General features: G+C 35.7%; 1 protein-coding gene across 3 annotated transcripts; it reads right to left on the minus strand.

The window, feature by feature from the left end:
* Positions 1-1011: 1011 nt before the first annotated feature.
* On the minus strand, positions 1012-14211 carry LOC123818526 (caspase-12-like). Of its 3 annotated transcripts, XM_045838771.1 has the most exons (12): positions 13987-14211; positions 12559-12807; positions 11199-11255; positions 10951-11028; positions 10662-10739; positions 7508-7602; positions 6942-7115; positions 5947-6181; positions 5380-5526; positions 2172-2281; positions 1679-1798; positions 1012-1095 (listed from the first exon to the last, which is right to left on the minus strand). In XM_045838771.1, the coding sequence occupies exons 1-11, from the start codon at positions 13991-13993 to the stop codon at positions 1700-1702; spliced, it is 1329 nt and encodes a 442-aa protein (XP_045694727.1). In that variant the 5' UTR covers positions 13994-14211; the 3' UTR covers positions 1012-1095; positions 1679-1699. The 3 variants fall into 3 exon arrangements, with proteins under 3 accessions (XP_045694727.1, XP_045694742.1, XP_045694735.1); XM_045838786.1 differs by lacking the exon at positions 10662-10739; XM_045838779.1 differs by lacking the exon at positions 1012-1095 and having other exon boundaries at positions 1678-1798.
* Positions 14212-15708: the final 1497 nt, after the last annotated feature.

Consider the following 15708-nt stretch of genomic DNA (forward strand, 5'->3'; position numbering starts at 1 on the left):
TATCACACAGTGTATAGAAAATAAATATTTCAAAGGACATTAAAAGTAAATGAAGTTTAGCCCTGGCTTAGTGGCTTAGTTGGTTGGAACCCTGCCCTGTACACCAAAAGCCAGCAGGTTCCATCACTGGTTGAGGTGTGAACGGGGCAACCAATGCATGCTTCTCTCTCTCCTTCTCTCCCTATTTCTCTGTCTCTCTCCCTCTCCCTTCTCCCGTCCTGCTTCCTCTCTTTCTAAAATCAATAAACATACCCTTGGGTGAGGAGTTAAAAAAAGTAAGTAAAATATGAATAATATATGTTATAATGCTTGATAGAATATTACAAAATCAAAAATAATATTTAGGACATTTTTTACTGTGACTAGTGAAGGTTGTCCTGAAAACAGAAACCGAACTGACTGTCCAAAATTAAGGAAATTTTATAAAAGTTAAGTTGAGTTTTTTTTAACAAAGTTGAGTTACAAAAAGATTAAGAAGTGTTATTTCTTCATTAAAAATCTTTTTATGTTTCTCTATACTTAAACTTTGTTTTTCAATGAGTATAATTTACCTTTTTGATAAAATGAGAAGACAAGCATACTTTTAAAGGAATTTTATTGAGCATTAACTCAACAACAGTATGATAATGACTTCAGCCTGGTATTTGTGGAGGATGGGCAGTTAGGAGTTTGGTACAAAAACTTTCTCTTTTTTCCTGTTTTTACTGAAATGTATTTTGTAACACTGGTTAACAAAATTTTACAGGTTTCAGGTGCACAATTCCACAATACATCATCTGTACACTGTATTGTGTGTTCACCACCGCAAGTTAAGTCTCTGTACAAAAATAGCCTTGATCAAAAAAAATCAACTTTTAGTAAAAGATAGAAAATTGTACTTCAACAACAATTAAAATAAAATTTAAAAAATTTTAAGTAGAAACAAAAAGTTGTGGGGCGGGGGGCTGGGTGGGTGGGCTGTGATGGGAGTAAAAGATAGAAAATTGTACTTCAACAACAAAATAAAATTAAAAAAATAAGTAGAAAAAAATCACTTTTTAAAGTAATAAATTCTTTAGTAAAAAAGTAGAGGCCTTAATGCTTTCATTTTTTTTCCTGGAAAAAGTAGAAAAATAATATTACTATTAGTAACTGGAAGTAAGATATAAATAGAGCTAATCTTCACTGTGAGATATATCTTCACAAAAGGGCTATGTATATGGCAATCGTGCTCAAATGGGAATATGTGTACTAAGTAAGACCTGACTGCCTTAGCTTGGATTCTTCAGTAGTCAGTTACACTGCTGTACTAGCTGGCCTCCTCACAGAGTAGGGATGTGACTCAGTAAAACTGCCTTCTTGGAAAGGAAGCCAAACACTAGCTGTATAAAACCTGTCAAATTATTTTCTTTTGTGTATACATCAGATCTAAATAGTTTCTACTCACTGAGAAGGTTTTTGAGAGAAATATAGAGTGAAGGGTTTTCTATCTGGACTTTTAATTTCTTATGCAATCATCATATTGTGGTCAAAGGCAAACAGAACCAGGGTTTTCCCTGGGGCCATTAAAAAAGGCAGATAAGGAGAACTTTAGTGATGTGTGCACAGCACCACTCTGTCCCTGTCCTCCATTCTATCTGGGCCATATGTATAATCTCTGAGCAGGAAGCACCCAAATCCACTTCTTGTATACATTTACCTGAGAAGTTTCATAATAGCTTTAATTGCCAGGGAAGAGGTAAAAATACCGTGTCATGGACACTCTTTCAATGGTGGGCATCTGAGCCAGCACACTTGGTTTCTCAAATGAACGTTGAACCTAAATTAGTAAAGAAATCCTTTAGAGATTTTTCTAAACAGGAAATCTGAACTTCTCACTTGGAAACAAGAAAATTTATTGTATATATGAAGGCTGTTGCCAGATAATACAAACAGAAGAAATATTTAGCTTTTCCTTCGATATAGTGGGAACTAGTACAAACACAAACATTTGCTGAATGAGCAATTCAGGAAATCAGGATTGGAGAAACACTGATTCTGTGCAGTATTTCATAAAACTTCTTCTTTAAATAAACCTGGGTTACAGGAAGGAGCATCAAGAAGACCTAAAGCTTCAGGACTATAAAAATGTTTTGCAAATCTTTCTACAAAGTTTTCTGGGGCATAGATTAAAAGGACAAGGAGATCCTTACCTTTCGAAAAATCTCCTCCAAATGATGACACCAAGAATATTCTTTGAAGTATTGGATAACTTGGTAAATGAAGAGAGAGCCATTTGTATCCATCCTCCAAGAACTATTATCTGCAAATCAAAAGTATAAAAATATTCAGGGAAGTGGCTTTTGTTTAAGTGTGGAAGATACCTAGAGCCATAGCTTTTGGTTAAAGTTTGATTTTGATGCTTTTGGGGGAGAAAGAGAGGTCAAATCTAGATAGAGCTGGGACTACAGGTTTACAGAACAGCCCTAAGAAAACTATCTTGGACCCTCAATTATTATCCCCTTGACTTTCTTACTATCAGGGCCAAAGTTGTGACTCTTAGGATTGCTAGTAGTATAAAAGACTATGTTTTTTCAAAACTTACCATATATATATATATATTATTTATTTATTTATTTATTTATTTATATTTATATATATATAAATTCAGCTCTTGACATTCTTTGATTCTAGATCTTCTCTTCATCCATAATGTTTCCTAGTATAATTTTTTACCCTTACTGTTTTGTTATATGAATAACTTTTGAGTTACTACTTCTTACCATTGCAATGTGATCAAATCTCCACTGTCATAAAAAAGCAAATATTCTAATTATCAGTTTATCTGCAGCTACCATCCTATTTTTCCTCCCTTTTAATAGTTCAATTTCTCAAAATATTCTATTCACCAACTTCATTTTCTCCTCACCTGCTCACACCCGTCAAGCTTCTCCCTCCCACACTATATTTACCAAATGACTTTCTGTAAGGTTATCCCTGTTCTCCAAGTCATTAAATCTGATGGTAATTTATTGGGCCTTACTTTACCTGATTTGTTGTTCACATTAGAAACTGCTTTATCTCTAGAAGATTCTTTCTAGGTAACTCTGGCAACGCATGCTCTGACCATGTCTTCTGAGTCTATTTTGATGATTAAATCAAACCTCTATCTCTAGTCTTGAACTCCAGACATCTGCAAGCCTCACATACTGTAGGATCTCTTCTCACTCTGTTCTCCATTTCTAGATAATGTTACCTATTTTTAGAATATTAAATATCATCTTTAAGTGAGCATTTCCAAAAACTCTGACACAGATCTCTCCTCTGAAAAATACAACTGTGTAATTCTTTACTCTTCATTTCACCTTAAAATATGCCAAAGGAATCTTATTTTAAGGAATACATCACAGTCATCTATTTTTTTTTTAAAGATTTTATTTATTTATTTTTAGAGAGGGAAGGGAGGGAGATAGAGAGAGAGAGAGAAACATCAATGTGCGGTTGCTGGGGGTTCTGGCCTGCAACCCAGGAATGTACCCTGGCTGGGAATCGAACCTGGGACACTTTGGTTCCCAGCCCGCGCTCAATCCACTGAGCTATGCCAGCCAGGGTACAGTCATCTATTTGTAAACTTGAATAACCTCTATTATCTCTTCTTATTTACCTGCTATAACCACTAAACAACTAAGTTATATTAATTTTTATCTACTAGTTATTTCTTGGATCCAACAACTCACTGCCTTCCAAGACTATCATTATCACCTGTAGCTTGTAACACTGTCATAGCATTTAAACCTGTTTCCTTATGTTTAGTCTTACCAGACTATAATTCATTCCCCACAGAATCCTGAAAGTGATCACTTAGAAATAAAAATATAATTTCCTTGCTTAAATTGCATCAAAATTTCCTATTATTATTAGTGTACAATAATATTAGTAATACAGTACACTAGTATAAAAGACCAAATCCTTCCCTAAGATGAGACCTCAAATTGCATGACTCCTGCCTACCTCTTCAATCTTTTCCTTGGTTGCTCTCCCATGGCTCCATGCTCCAGCCTTACTGGTCCTGTGTTCCTGGCTCCTTTCTTTCTCAGGTCCTCTGTGTACACTGCTTTTTCTGTCTAGAATGTTCCTCTCTTGACCCTGACATGGTTAACTCCTTCATTTTTCAAATGTGGGCACATTTTCTTCTTTAAAACCCTTATCATAGTTGGAGATCATTATTTATTTCTGTTATGTCATATGGATATTGTCCCACCCCCAATTAATTTCTGACCCTCTGGCTTGAGCATACACTCTGTGAGGTACAGTAACCATGTCTGCTATAGTTGTGTATTATGTGTCCTGCCCCCAGCCCAGTGCTAGCACATAGTCGTATTTATTAGAAAGGAATGCAGGAAATTTATATATTAGGCTTTATTCCCTTAACTAAATTAAACAACCTATTAGAGTATGTGACTTTAATGTGTAACTCTTCTTTTAAGTATATAGTTTCCAAAATATAAAATACACTGAAGTAGAACTATTCCAGATGTGCAGGGGCCTGCATGGCCCACTTTCCTATTTCTCCAGGCTAGACTCACAGGATCCTCTCGTTTCTTGCTACTCACTTTTGGTCATGGACCAACAGCACTGGCATCACCATGGAGAGTTTCTGAAAGGTAGAATCTCAGGCCCTGCCCCAGATCTGCTGAATCAGAAATCTACATTTTAATGAGACTCCAAGGAATTCCTATGCACATTAAAGTTTGCAATTGCTACACTAGAGCACTTAAAGCTGTGACTTGTGTAAACTCAGTTTTAAAAATTGCTCTTATTACCTAAATGATTACTGAAACAATATTGTGGATGGCTGTTAAACAGATTTTCTACAGAAGATACAATGAACAATCAAGAATGGCTTTTGTTTTTACCTTTTACTCTTCTATGACTTTTCTACCAAGAAGAATTTTTAATCATTGACTAGATTATTCTGAAGGCAGGCAGTTGAATGTTAACTAATTTCCTAAAAGACTATATTTAAATAAGAAGCCAATATGTTCTAGGATGTGTGGAACAAGTATTACTTTTCTTGGCTCAGTTAATTGCTAGTACAGGATCAGGTGGACCAAACCATAAGAATATGATACATTTCTGTGTGTGGGTATATTTAAAGAGGAAAAAAGAAACCTCTTTATTTATAGTAAGAGTATTTTAAGTCTGGATCCTTACTGAACTCCTGTTTAGTTTGAACGTTTCCTCCAAAGCAGACTTAACTGTTTACTTATGAAAAAAAATTAATATTTTAAATGTATTTACCACAGAAAATGTCTCATTAGAGAGGAAATGTTCTTATATTAGTGATAAGATATGATCATAGCCTAGCCTGTAGTCTAGAAACTAATTGATTAAGAAACTATTCTTTCTGAAGCCACTTACGTGGAGTTGAAGATTTGAAGGCAATGAAGTCCTTCTCCACATGGGTCTTTGTAACCGCATCACTCCAGATGTAACACTGAAAGGTATGGTCATATCTACATGCAGGGGCTCTTCCCATGTCAGTCACCCAAACGGTCCCATCACCTCCTGAGAGAGAGACATCCATGTCATATGAAAGGTGTTATATTTAAACACATACACAGACCCACAAAATCTTTTTTTACCATTATACCATCACTTCAGTACATTTTAATATATCATTTATTAAAAATGAAAGTATCTTACTACTAGAAAAACTGCCTCACTGACTGTGAACCATACAGAGCCCACTTAAATTTAGAATAAATTTGTTGACCTTCTGGTTGCAAGTAATCAAGGCATTCTTAATTATTCTAGGCTGCTTATCATTTCTTTAGGAATGGTACAGAGTTAATTTTTGGTGTGGGACTGAGTAGTACTAAAATAATGTTTTTCTCACTCTTCTCTAGGAAAAAGAAGGCTAGATATCAGGCTAATAGAAGAAAGAAAGTGTAAGGCCACTCCCTGGGTTTCCCAACTCAGACTCACTGCCTCTGCATGCTTGCATGATGATGACTTTGGGTTTGTCTCTTAGACTCTGGCAGTTACGGTTGTTGAAAATCTGGAAGATTGTATCATCGTGAAGTATATCTGGCTCTTGTTCTGAGTGCTTTATCCCACAGATTCCTTCCAGGACACCGTGAGACATAAACACCAAGAATGTACTGTCCGCTGATTGGTGTTCTTTCCGGGCAGCAAACTGTAAGAGCTCTGTTTCCATTTCCTAAAAGAAACTCCAGAATTATTATGAAGACACTCTCCATATATAGCTTGTACTCAAACAGTACAATAGATGAAGTAAACAAAAAAGGTGCAGGCACCAAGGAATCAGGTGATTTGAACTTAAGAAGATGCTAGGGAATGAAATATGATGAGGGGGCAAGCGACATGACAACTCTTCAGTAGGAAGACTTAGCTTTCATCTGTTCTGTTTGTTCGAGTTCGTATAAGTTTTCATTCCAAAAGACAGACAGTTTTCTACTGACAAAAACTATAAACACTTAACAATTTTCTTTAAAATGGAACAGCAGAAAGTTATGTTTAAAGTGGTTTGTCTAAAGTCACCCAAAATATATTAGGGAGAGCCCAAATCATAACTTTGTGTGTATATTTTTTTACTACATACATGGTTTCACATTTATACACATGGTATGAAAATGATCAAAGTCTCAAGAGCTCATAATGTAGGTATCAGGCAATTTAAGGGCCCAGGTCCTCCATCTCACCCATACTATCAAATAATAGATGTCACTCAGACTGAGGCCTTTAGAAAGATGCAACATTTTTAGTGAAATATTAGTACATAAAGGCGCTCTAAAACTATAATGTGAGACTGGGCATTGAGGAGGCTGAAATCCAGGGGATCTTATTCTAGGGCAAATATAATCCCAACAATACATATTTTGTTCTTATAGCTGTTAAGGAAAAAAGTTCAAGACTGTTTAGGGTTGTAGGAAGCTTGTCCCATTCTCCTGGGTCATTACCAGAGCTGTAAGATTCACTTTTACAACCACTGAGTATCCAAGGTTTTCAAGTAGGTCTTGCATCCCCAAAAGATCAACTTCAGAACCATATCGGTTATGAAGATAATCAAACTCTTTGTTGCAGATGATGAGGGCCAGTCGTGTTCTGCCCTCCTTCTCCATTACTGGGTATATCTGCAATTAACAGATACAGAGTTAGTTGCCCCAGGCCTCCGCCCTTTTGCATAAAGTCCATACAAAACAAGCCTTTAAAGTTATAGAGTGGAAGGTCAGAGAGCTTGGGAATGGAACTATGTCCTCAAGAAAAAAGAGACAGAACCATGACTGAAAACATGTAGTGGCAACTTGGCTTTGGTTGGGTGGTAGATAGGAGTTCAGAGTGTGTTCCAGGATGAGGTGGAAGAAACAGGAAATGTAATGTAAGGATCACTTAATTAGATAGCATTCTACACCGTTTGTGGTAGAATCTGACGCCCTTTATAACAAGAACTAAAATTCCCAGTATGTCCCCAGTATCTTTTTTGAGTGGGCAAATTTATGTGTCTCCCTATTCCAAAGCAAAATACCTCATCTGCCTTTGTTGTCTTTAGTCTATGGAGAAGATCAGGAGGACAAAGCTTTAACTTATGATTGGGTTGGGAAGCCTGGGTTTCCAGGGGAGCTAAAAGAAAAAGAAAAAGAAAACCTCACTAAGCAGTAATATCCACTGCTTTGCAATCACACAGCCCTTTTGAATGTATTCCCATTCTTTGGAAATGCTTACTGCCATCCCACCAAAATATTTTATATTTAAAATGTCTACAACCAAAGTTTGAATATTTCTCTTTTTTTCTTTCTTCCTATTACTGAACCCACTATATATTTCTGCTTTTGTTAGTGGTCACGGCATTAACTGATCTTTCAAAGCCAACACATTAAACTCACATAAACACAGTATCTAAGATTTAGAAGGAATCCTAATGTTCATTTAGCCTAGTCAAGTCACTATTCAGATATTTGAACTCAACTTTCAATATCCCTAGTTTATTATTACCACTCTCTGAAATAATCTCCACTAACAGGGAACTTAAAACAGTCTAAAGCATTTTCGAACCATTTTGAAAGACCTTCTAACTCCCAGTATGTATTTCCCACGCTGGGACCATTAAAAAAAAAGATCTAATCCCCCTCCCTGTGAAAGCTCATGAATTCCTCTATGATGTCAATATGTCCCCATTATTTTATATACATGCCTCATATGAACAATTATTGTATTTTATCTTAATAGTGTTTATTATACTATAAGCTTAATTAAGACAGGGAAGGCATCTTTAATCTTTGTATTTCCAGAACCTGGCATAGTATCTGGCACAGATTAATGTTATCTCTCACAGTTTATAACTGCTTGTCAATGAACAGTTGCCTTCAACTTGACAATAGGTATCAAGTATCTCCTGATTCTTTGTTTTTTCTTAGGGCAACAAGCCTCTGTTCTTTTTAATGTTTTTTTTTTTTTTTGCATGAAAGTATTTAATCTTTTAACCAACAAACCCATCAGTTTACCTACATCTCTACCCACCTACTCTATTTTTCCTCCTACTACAAAGACAGACATGATCTTCCTCCTATGTGAGAGTGATACCTCCTCTACTTATGCTCTGAATTCCATTTTCTCTCTCACCCTCAAGGACTTTACTCAAGTAGTCATTTAGTTGTGCCTTCCACTTCATCAGTTTCTCTCACTCTTCCAACTGTGGTATCCCCATTGACATATCAGCCTGCCTTCATATCAGGGTACCTTTTAAAAACACCTTTGCCTAGACCCTGTTTTTTCTCCAGCTGAGGAATTGTGCTGAGGAGTGGGGCAGAGTCTCTGCTGACTTCCCAGCCTAATTCCTTAAAAGCTTTGTCTATTTTCCCTATTTTAATTTTTTTTTCAACTCATTTTTTCTTCTGGATACAATATAGACTGGCTCTTATCCTAATCAATTAAGTGAGGTACTTCTTATCAAGTTTACCAATTTTTTATTTCACATTTAACATGGTTGAACACATCTTGTTTCTTGAAAAAAAAATGTTTTCTAGGCTTCTGTGATGCTGCATTTTCCAATCATTCTTTCTAAATTTGTCTTCAGTATGGCTCTTCCTCTTCTTCCAGACATCCAAAAGTTGGGTTGTTCTACGTGGGGACCTTCATTATTCTCTAATTGTATTTCTCCCCAGGGCCTCTTTCAGTTGCATCATCTTAAATCTATTTATATGCTGATGAGTCCAAACATTTATTTCCATCCCTGATTCCTCTTGTAACTCCTCAGTAGAACATCCACCTGTTTATACAACATGTACCCTTGTATGTGGAACATATTTCAAATTAAACATGTAAAAAGGGCTCCTGATATTTGTCCACAGCTTCAGATCTGTTTCTCCTGACTTTACTATCAGTCACAAGTTTTCTGTATCTCAGTATCTAGTTGCCAAACCAAAAAATCCTAGAATCACTGTCAACTCCCTCATTTCTTTTATTAACGCACACCCAATCCACCTGTATTTCTGTTGATCTTACCTCCCATATAGATCCCAAATTTAACTCCTTGTCATCATCTCTATTACTACAACTCTAATCTAAAAGCTATTATCTCAACTGAAACATACAAGCAGCTTTTAACTAGCCTTTTTGACTCTATGCTTGTTTATCTCTCCTCCATTTAAAAATTTCTAAAAGGTTTCCTACTGCAAATTAAATTCAAAATCTTCCCCACTTTCTGAAAATCCCAAAATTGTGAAGCAATGACTGTCTGACTCTTTAGCTGCTCCTCCTACCACGTTCCCCCTGATTTCCAGGTCTCCAGCCAGGCTGGCCTTTTCCATGACCAGATCATTCCAGACTCAGAGCTTTTTTTCTTGCTCTTGTTTCCGCTTTCCATGGAATGCTTTTGATTTGAATTTTGTCACAACTCCCTCGTTATTGTTCAAGTATGTACTGAAATATCATCTCAAAGGAGTTCTCAAAACTATCCACTCTGGCTCATGTACCCTTCTCTTATCCCAACAACAGCATCTCTTCCTATGACCTAATCCTCTTTTCTCTTGTATGCCCCCTGAAATTGCACTATTGATTTTTTGCATGTTTCTTATATATCCACCCTCACTACAGTGCAAACTCCATGTAAGCAGGATCTTTGAATTGCATTTTGCTATAAACCCAATAATTAGAATAGCATATAGTAGGTTTTCAATTAATGTATGCACATATATAATATGTAAATATATATATATAAATGAGTAAAGATTACAAAGTTTTTATTCTCTCATAAAGAAACTTTGAAGATATGACTCTCAGAAGACAACACTGTCACAACTCTGTGTCTAGACACTATTATTCTTTAAAGTGGCCATACATGTCATCAGGTTCTTTGGTGACCATATAGTATATATGATTCATACTGGTTTTTAATGAACTTTTCTTAATCACACCCTTATTTGGTTTTGTGAAGTTGGTAGTTGCTCATATCATAGATGTTTTATAGATCCTTTTAAAGATATTATTAATCCCATTTAAAAATATGAACCTGAGACAAGCTGAGGTATATATACACACACCAGAGAACATGGTTAGACAATGGCAGATGAGCTTAATGTATAGATTTCTTGTGTTTTACCCCATTTCTCTTTCCATTACACCACAGAGACTTTCTTACATGCCTTAATTTAAATAATGTTATTATGTGTCCATGATATTACCGGTCAGAGGTAGAACCAATGCCTGGCACAATCCAGCATGCTTCCCAGGTTTAGCATCTTCATTTTCACTCCCAGATTCTTAAGAGAATTAAAGACCAGGGATGTATGTGTTAATTTTACTTTTGTTAGGGGCAGAAACTTTGTTAGGGCCAGAAGGAAAATACCTGATTTGTTAAACTTAAATGTTGTGGTCTTTTCAGGACAGACAACATAGGGTCCCTGTATAGCTGCCTTCTCCCAAGTGATGTATGAGGGTTCCCATGAGTCATTGGGTTTTGATGGCATTTACCTGTTGGAGGGACAGCCAATGCCTGCAGTGATCCAGCTTTTTGCTCATCTTCATTTTCTTCATTTTCATTTTCAGATTCTGAGTTGGAATGAACAAGAAGTTAAGCATCAGTGCTCTACTTCAAAAGTTATTTCTAAAGATAAACATTGACTGAGAACATGCATGTCCTAGATCTTTACTAGAATACATTCTGACAACACTAGAAGTCCAAGAGTTTCCAACTATGATGTGAGTTTGAGGGCAGGTACCTGTCAAGGAAGAAGATTCACTGTTCTCAGGCTCATCATCCTCATTTTCAGGATGAGCTGAAATAAAATAAAATAAAAATTTGTTAGCAGAATAAGTTTCTCACACCTATACACTTCAAACTCTTTCCCTTGCACTGATAAGGAAATGACTATGTTCACTATAGGGCTACCTTATGAAGCCTGGAAGTTTGGCTCATTCCCCAAACTCCAGGTTTGTTTGTTTGTTTGTTTTTAGAGAATTATAATATTCTGTCAAATGAAAGAGGAGGCAGACTTTCTGAGAAACAGGGAAGAGTTCATTATCTTTCTGTTTATATACTACAAGGAATACATTCTTTCATCAAGGCTTTTCTGTAAAAGCATTTTTTATTCTGAGGAGCAAAATCACACGCCTTTATGAAAGTTAGTCTTTTGTTGTCTTTCAACAACAAAAATGTAATACTGGAGGGATATTTCAAGGATTTGGAATATACCAATGTATATATTTTACTCTAAAGTAGGGATCAGCAAACTATAGCTTGAAGGCTCAACTCAGCATAAGACCTATTGTAAATAAAGGTTTATTGGAACACATTCACACTCATTTTATAATTACTATACAATATGTTGCAGATGTCATGCTACAACAGAAAATCTGAGTCATTGTGACAGAGATCATATGGTCCACGATGTTTAAAATCTATCTATCCTTTCAAAGCAAAAGCAAGGCCAACCCATGCTCTAGAGAGAAAGATACATTTATGTTCTAGCCTCAAATTACCTACAGTCCTCCTTTAACAAGGAGAAATATAGGTTCTTAGAGATTTAATCCTTGGGATAAGCCATTGCTAAGCAGAAGATGATAGATTTTTTTTTGTATTGAATATTATATGTTTGGGAATGACTCTAATGTCCAAAGTGTATGGGCAGGGTATCCCAGATTAGATAAAAATTGTAATTAAATGTTATACAACTCCAGTACCATTGATTCATTTAACAAATATTTACTCAGCACCTGTCAGGGGCCATTTCTATGAGTTTGAGATATATTCCTGAACCAAGCAAAGATATGTATCTCATGGAATTTACATTTTAGTGGGTAGACATATAATGAATAAGTAAATGCTATAGAATGCTTGAAGATGACAATTGCTAAAAAAATTAAAAAAGGAAAATGTGCATCATTGTAAAGTGATTGGGGATGTTGCAACAGGGATGAAAGTATATCATGGCATTTTGAAGTATCAAATGAGAAAGTCAGGCAATGATTTTAGAGATGTAGATAGTTTGTTCTCCACATGCAATCAGAAATAAGAAGACAATGGGTGTAAATATAGTAAATGAAAAACAAGTTACTAGCCCTTTGGCCTGAGCTACTTACTTAATCTCAGCTGTTTCTTGGTGTTGAAGAGCCGGTCCACAAATATTTTGCCTGCCATTTCAGTTTTCTCAGTGACATCATCAACTAGGCTTTCAGTCCTGTTCACGATGAGTTTCACTCCTTCTCCTAATCTTCGTAACTCATCTCCATTTAACACATTCTTTTCCATCAAATCATCAAAAATGCCATCAAGGAAGTTCTTTGCAAGTGACTTCACCATGTTGATAGGATCTTCTTGAGATAGCTTGTCTGTGAGGAAGGTAGGATTTTAGATGTAGACAGGACCTTCAATATTTGGTTCTAGGCCAGTGGTTCTCAAATTTCAATGTACCAAAAATAAAGCTTGATAATCACAACTCTCTGTACCCCATTCATAAAGATTCTAATTTGATAGGACCTGGCCGAGTAGCTCAGTTGGTTAGAGTGTCCTCCTGATACACCAAGTTGTGGGTTCAACAGTCAGGGCATATGCAAGGAGCAACAATGAGTGTGTAAATGGAACAACAAATGATCTATCTATCTATCATCTGTCTATCTATCTATCATCTATCTATCATCTGTCATTTATCTATCTAAAAAAATTAATCTGATAGATCAGGGTGGAGCTATCAAATTTTCATTTCATTTTACTTCATTTCCTTGAATTTTCCATGAACCCAACAATTCCTGAGATGATGCTGAAGACAACGTTTAAAGTAACACCTACCGGTATCTTGTTCAAGCCTGTGCCTTTTTATAGATGGTGAAACTGAGTTTCAGAGACTTGAAGCAATTTCACTAAGGAGGTTAATGATGGCCGACTTCGTTCAGTCTTTGTATTGACCATCATCTATTCACTTCCTGTCACATTTATCAATGCTTAATTTAAAAACACATTATATTCCATATGTATACCAGTAAAGCATGAACAAATTACAGCTCTAAAAGAATGCATTTTATTTTCATGTGCAGGGCTGAGGGCAACTCTTCAGAGATTGAGAGAGCAAACCATAGCTGGTATGCTTGATGCTGCAAATGAAAGGTCACAGAGAGAACAGAAACATGGAGAAAATGAAAGTCACTCTGTTCCACAGCAAGGCCTTTCACCCGAACAAGAGGACACTCAAAATTGGTGAGAACTCTGGGTGAGTATGACCACACAAAAAAGCCTAAAATCACAGGAAAGTTTTAAGAACATAGGTACAGATTTTTTACACTTTCCCTTCTTTGTAAGAAGCTGTGACTTATTAACTAAAATAGTTTGTGTTATCATAGTCATTACTGTGGCCCAAACTCCTATCATCCACATCCCAGAGCAAAATAGTTTTGCCTGGTTAGTGCCCCCCTCATGGATCTTTTTCTCTCCCTGACCCCATCCTCCAGAGCTGCAACCCCCCACTCCAAAAAAAAGCAGCCATAAACAATGGAAAAAAAAACATAGCTACTCACCAGCCATTGCTGCTTGGGCTCCCTGGACAGGAAAAGCAGTGAAAATGAAAGCAACCTTCTTCCTTCTTTCAGTGGACTCCTGTGTTCACATTGCCTAAATGGGAAACTGCAGCTTCTCAAATTCTATTCTCTGCTAAGATAGAATTTGACTCCTCAGATTTATAGCTTCTTTTCTTTGGAAAACAGCAAAACCTGTCTTCTCACTTTGATATAACAAAGTCTGCAGAATGAAATACACACACATAAAGTTTTTGTTCTGTTTTCCAATCTATTTTTACCACACTTAATAAATCAAATTGACCCTTATTTGTCTGTGTGCCACCCCTTAGCCACTAAATTGGAGGGAGGACCATTCAACCCTGGAGGGGAAGTATTAATGTGGTAAGCTTAAGGGGAGCAAGAAACCAACTGAAAATTGCTGAATTTAGTAAGTGTATCACTGTTTTAAAATCCCAAATAGATAATCTCTTCTTTCTTTCTATTTTTTAGAAAATAAAAAACAACTTTACTTTGTACATTGAAAAAGATAAGTTCCATTTTAGTGAAATGTGCATAAAGATTATTTCTCAGTTTAAATAATAACAATAAATAAGAGAACCTCAGAACTATTACACTGTAATTAAATTCAATTGTATCTGCTGAACAAGAACATTGGCGTCTTCATGTATTTGTAAGAAAATTCCAGTACTCATTTTGAAAATAAATGTTTAGATTGTGGTTTAAAAAATTCAGTTTAGATTTATTAAGCAATTACATATAACAATACCTAGAATAGTGCTTAATTTATAGTATTTGATGAAATAAGATAGTTCATTTCCCCCTAATCAATGAAACTTAGGCAACCTTTTCTCTTTCTTTTCTGATCTCCTTAGTTGTCAGTTCTGGATATTGTTTATCTGCATATTCATGTGTATATTTTTTCTTTGCTGAATGCAAAAAGGACTCTTCCACTTAATTAAAAAAGTAATAGCTTTGCTATTAAAATTAAATAATAGAAAATTTTATAAAATGGACTATGATCATCTAGCTCTTTTCTTTTTGTTTGTATCAATTAAATATTTTTAAATGTCTACATCATTAATATACTTATTTATTTCAAAAACCTACATGCATACATACATGCACACACACAAAAAGCATTTCCATCATTTTATACAATGTTCATTCAGATTCCTCAATACATTAATTTCTTTCTTTGATCTTCATTCCTTCTTGTATCTCAAAAACATGTTAGTATTTTCTTAAAGCAGTTTGCTGGTTTCAACTTCCTTCAATTTTTCTTTCCTAAAAATATCTTTATTTTACCTTTCTTCTCTTTTAAATTTATTTTTATTGTATTTTTTCCATTACCATTTATCCCCCTTATACCCTCTTCCACCTCCATCCATCTGCCTTCCCTAATCATCTAGCTTCTTTAGTCTCACATGACAAAGTTACCACAATTATATGTTTACTTTGCATATTTGTGAATTTTTCCTATGTTTTAAAAAAACACAAAACAATACTGATTTTAGATAGTCCCAACAATTGGCTTCCTTGGATCCATGCTCTTGTCCCTGACTGCAGGCTGGTGTTATGACTTGGTTTAGGCCAACATGATGTGGTAGTGGGACATTGTGTAATTCTGAGCCCAGGTCTTTGGAAGCATTATGAATCTCTCCCTCATGACCACCTGAGCCTCCATGAAAATAAGTCTGCTCTAGATAGCTGAAAGATAAGAAA

Source organism: Phyllostomus hastatus, unplaced genomic scaffold (assembly GCF_019186645.2).
Source record: "Phyllostomus hastatus isolate PE091 unplaced genomic scaffold, TTU_PhHast_1.1 phas_contig_113, whole genome shotgun sequence".
In the NCBI taxonomy this organism is placed as follows: Eukaryota; Metazoa; Chordata; class Mammalia; order Chiroptera; family Phyllostomidae; genus Phyllostomus; species Phyllostomus hastatus.